We start from the raw sequence: 4,862 nt of genomic DNA, 5'->3' as shown, positions 1-4,862 counted from the left end.
TTAATAACTCTAGTTTTCAAAAAAAAATTTAATAACCCTAGCAAGTGTTGACTAGAAAAGCCAACCCAAAATAAAGAAAAACTAGCTCAATAATTAAAAACTTGGCCCAAAAAAAGGGAAAAATAAGTTTTGGGCTGGGTAGGAAAAGCTCAAAATTTGAAAAATATACCGACTTCAAACTGCATCTTATACATAGTATCGCACATGTGACCATAAAAATGAGGTGCGGTGTTGTTATGGTTTTGGTTAAACTCTAAACCACACCACACCGCACTGCACATTTGACCGCAAAAATAAAGTGCGGTGCAGTTATGGTTTTAGCTAAACCGCACTGCAAATTGCGATGCTAAAAAGGCCTAAAACTACACCACACCGCACCGCGAACACCCCTAATTGTAGTAATTATGCGCTTCCATAAATAGATAGTTACAATTACAATGATAATTAATAGATTGAAGCCTTAAAAGATGGAAGTTTATTTTGTCAAAAAAAAAAAAAAAAACGCCGTAGAGATAATGAGGGAAAGATAAAAACAATTGATTAAATTGAAAATTCTTCTAAACACACGAAGAATCATTGTGTGATCAAATGCCCAAGAGTTTGAAGTCCAAAATGTGTTTTTATATAAGCTTACTACATACAATACATACATACATACTTTTTAAGAAACATGGAATAATTATTCTTTATATTTTGACAAAAAATTTCTTCAAACTAGTTTGTTTCTACCTTTCAAATTCTCACTAAAAAATTAAAATGGCTATATATTTTGAAATTTTAATTATTAGATTGCATATTATTTATGTTTTTAATTTCCTACGCATGCTAAAGCTGAAAAATCACACCATCTCTCTCTGTCTACAAAGCAAATTGAAAGCAAAAGACCCAAAAAAATTCAGTCTCAGACCTCAATATTTTTCCAATATTTTTACTAATTGTTAAAAAAATTTCGCTCTTTCCATTTTAAGAGAAAGGGAGGTTTTTGAAGTCTTCTTTGTAGTCAGCTTTGGACCTTCAGACCTCCTTTCTTTGCTGGGCCATTCCCTTCAGCCTCTAGGTTTGGCATTTTGACTCTAAAATCTTTGTTTCTTTAACTCAGTTCTTTTCTGCTTTAGTTTGCCTTCTTTTAGTCTTGGTTGTTAGTGGTAGATCACAGGACACACACTTGTCATTGATCCAAACAACATTTTAATATATTTTTCTCATAGATCAATTACATAAATAAACAAAAAAAAATCCCATCATATAACTAGTGAACGCAATTATTATTCCAATATATGAAATTGTAAATAGTAATTAATAGCTTATTTATTCTTCTTCTCAAAAAAAAAAAAAAAAAAAAAGCTTATTTATTCGGACTCTGAATGCAACATACAAGTTACAATAGTCCAATTTTTCAATTTCCCTTACAATAGACCGAAGTCCCATCAGCAAGGTGAAGAGTGCAGTTCTTTGGAGCTAAACAACAGTTGCACTTTGGATTAAGTTTATTTTCACCCGAAGATGGGCAAGTCATATACTCCACCTGTAAGCAGTATAGTGGGCAAGCTTTAGCGCTTATTATGTCCACCGGATTCATGCTGAGTAAAATTGCACCTGTTGATTAGCAAAAATAAGAAAAACACCATGGGAAAAACCCTCAAAAAATTTTAATTTAATTTTTAAATACTGCATATCTTATCCCACATAGTACACACAATTCTCAGAATCATGAAGCACCAAAATAATAATAATAATAAATTTAAAAGAGAAGTGGAGCTCACCATATAGCACAAGGAGAAGAGCCTTCATTGCCATGCTTTCCTAGCTCTCAGTATTTTGTAGTTATAAGATTGGTATTTATAGGAAATTAAAGTAAGTTGTTAACATTCAACTCTAATTTACAAAGAAACAAAGAAACATTCAACACTGGTTTTATAAAGGGGTAATAGATATGTCAACAACAACGGAGCCAATTTTTCTTGTAAAGCAGCAATAATTGACTTAGATTATGCTTACTTCAAGTCAATTTTGCGTGCTGTAATTAATTGCGCACTTGAGTTGAGTTCACTTATATTGCGTGTCTATTCAAACACTAGTAGATAAAGATCACCACCAGAATTGGGAGTCAACTGGGAGGATAATGTTAAAAATTATAATTTTTTAACGCTTTGCTGAAATTGCTGAAAAAGGCTCACTTCTGAAATCAGTTTTTGGAAAAAGCTCACTTCTTGAAAGTCAACACATTTTGACTAATCTGAAGATTCCGAACAGCTAGTAGCCCATTTATCTAATCTATTTTATCATCCAGAGTTCTTAAAAAAACAAAAACAAAAACTAATTTTACACTTAAAAAAATTACTTTATCTATTTTAACAACCCATTAACAATACATTTTGTAAGGTTGAAATTATTCAATCATTTTGTTAGCTTTATTCCATGCCAAATTTGCTTGTAATTCAGCATTTAGAAACCATATATTTAGGTGGGAATCGTGTAAGTGTAGTGTGTGAGAGAGTGTGAAGAAAAGTTCAAGAGTGTACACTCAAGAAGGGCCTCACAACTGGATCTCGCGACTGGCGAGTCGCCAAAGGTGGCACGCATGTGAAGCATGTGGGGAGTTGAAGAGTCACCCCAGCTAGAGCACTACAGGACAAAACTTTCAGACTGACTAGGCAGTTAGCTTGCGACTCAAACTCGCGATTTGTTCTAGTCGCGAGCTCGAATCGCCAGAATTCCCTGTTTGTTAGAAACCTGACTATTCGCATTCCTCACTCACCTTACTATAAATACCCTTATACTCACGAAATGTAGAGAGCTTCCAGAGATAATTTTGAGAGAGAAACCCTAAAAAAAAAACAAGATTGACTCATTCACAATCTTCGTCCTTTGATTCTTCAAATTCCTCTACTCTCACCCTCTCCATTGATACATTCTTGAAATGTACATTAGCCAAATCCTTATCTCATCATACCTATATTTGTGAGGAGGTTATTTGGTACTTGAGAAGCAGTTTAGAAGGGACCAATTCATTATAGTTAATGCAATGGGTTATTACGGGATCCGGTAAGTTAGAGAAGACAAGGTTCGGCATAATTCTGTTGGAGTAAGAAGCTTGGAAGGCTTAGGTGCACTGGGTAGATTAGGCTTAAAGGGTCTTCTGCTATTCATGTATCCCAACTTCATTCTCTAGTGGATTATTAACCGCTTAGAGGGCGGTAGAGAGGTTTTTCGTCGAAGACTTCGGTTTCCTCTTTGATAACACATCGCTATATTGTCTTTGTGTTTGCATCTCTCTTCTCTTAATATTTACTTTTTAATTACTGTTGTGGTTGTGATTAATTTCGGTTTAGATTGTTTTACCAATTCTGTTTTAGCTTATTTTCATATTCCGCACTTACATTGTTTGATTATAAGTTTGTGTTGGTAATTTGTAAATTGGGGGTCTACACGTTCATAGGTGTTTTACACACTATTTAAACTTTCACATTTAACGTCTTTTTTTTTTTTTTTTTTTTTTTTTTTTTTTTTTATAATTTTAATGCACAACTCAATCAAATAATATAAACGATCCATCTCTCTCTTCCTTCTCTTCTTCTCAACGTAAACCCATCACCACCAACAATAACCTACCATCGAAAACTATAAACGAGCTGAGCTTTGTTAAGTAATGCATGTTCAAGCTTGGTTCGTCAGGAAAAATGAAAAACTTGAGCTTGGTTTAAGCTTGTGACAAGCTTCAAAATAGTGTTTGAGCTTGAGCTCGTGGGAAAGCCAAAAACCTTGAGTTTGGCTTGACTTAACTTGATTAATTAGTCAAACCAAACTCAAGCTTAATATTAAGTTCAAACTCGAGCTCAAGACAAATTTTTGAGCTTGAGATCTAAAAAAATTACATCATTAAATGCTTAAATCTCTAAAATTAAGAAAAAAGAAAAAGAAAATAGTATACTTATTGAGCAAGATTTATGTACTATACTTAAGTGCTATTCCTAAGATTCCTCTTTTAAAATTCCGTCATGTGGATTTTTTCTCATGGGAAGGAACTCAAGGAAGTGTATTTTTTTAGTTAAGTAGTCACATAGTTGAATCTTTAGAGAGGAATCTAAGGAATAACACCTAAGATACTGTACCTAAATTTTATCCATACTCATTTTATCATGCATCTGGTCTCACGTATGATTAGCCATTATTCAAATTAATAATTTACATAATTAAATTCATTCATTCATTCATCATTCCTTGTCTACAGTTTCAACAATTTTTCAAAATACAATTTTTACATTCACATTAGATGGTGAAGGACTAGAAAAATACCTGTTTGTAACTATTATGAATAAGAAAATACTAATATGTTTCATAACTTTACTTTAGATGATTAATAGTGAATGATCATATGTGGCTACTTAATTATTTATTTATTTTTAAATGTAACTATAGTCTAAAGTAGTTCTTGATCAGTTTAAAGGGAAGGAAAAAATTAAGGTAATATAGATAGTGGTCTCATGTTCGTCATGTCATTATTAAGATATGTGTAATAAGTATATTTAGCTAATACATATAAACTTATAAATGAGTCTATACTTGAATTATTGTGTATCAAGCCTAATAGCTCACGAGCTTGTTTGTGAACAAATTGTTTTGCTCGGGCTTGGCTTGTTTATTAAACAAGCCTAAAACTAAGGCTCAAGCTTGGCTTATTTATAAACAAACAAAAATGAACAAACTTTTTATCGAGTCGAGCTCGAGTTGTTAATGATCGGCTTGGTTCATTTACAGCCCTAATTGAAACTCAGCCACCACTTATAAACACCACTTCCCAAAAAAAAAAAAAAAAAAAAAAAAAACCACTCCAACCATATAAAAAACCCCATAAATGACCC

The 4,862-nt window shown here is 32.7% G+C and overlaps 1 protein-coding gene across 1 annotated transcript; it reads right to left on the bottom strand.

Moving 5' to 3' along the window:
* Nucleotides 1-1,246: 1,246 nt before the first annotated feature.
* LOC126706213 (proteinase inhibitor PSI-1.2) lies at nt 1,247-1,919 on the bottom strand. Its single transcript, XM_050405553.1, has 2 exons — nt 1,764-1,919; nt 1,247-1,596 (listed from the first exon to the last, which is right to left on the bottom strand). Exons 1-2 carry the CDS (start codon nt 1,795-1,797, stop codon nt 1,397-1,399), a joined length of 234 nt encoding a protein of 77 aa, XP_050261510.1. The 5' UTR covers nt 1,798-1,919; the 3' UTR covers nt 1,247-1,396.
* Between the last annotated feature and the right edge of the window lie 2,943 nt (nt 1,920-4,862).

This window comes from Quercus robur, chromosome 2, assembly GCF_932294415.1.
Source record: "Quercus robur chromosome 2, dhQueRobu3.1, whole genome shotgun sequence".
Lineage (NCBI taxonomy): Eukaryota > Viridiplantae > Streptophyta > Magnoliopsida > Fagales > Fagaceae > Quercus > Quercus robur.
The sequence above is the reverse complement of the archived record's forward strand: the minus strand, read 5'-3'. Positions and strand labels throughout refer to the sequence as shown.

Coding starts and splice junctions, on each gene's coding strand:
- LOC126706213 (XM_050405553.1), bottom strand. CDS start 1,797: ATGGCAATGAAGGCTCTTCTCCTTGTGCTATATG. Junction 1,597..1,763: donor TCTTCTCCTTGTGCTATATG/GTGAGCTCCACT, acceptor GCTAATCAACAG/GTGCAATTTTACTCAGCATG.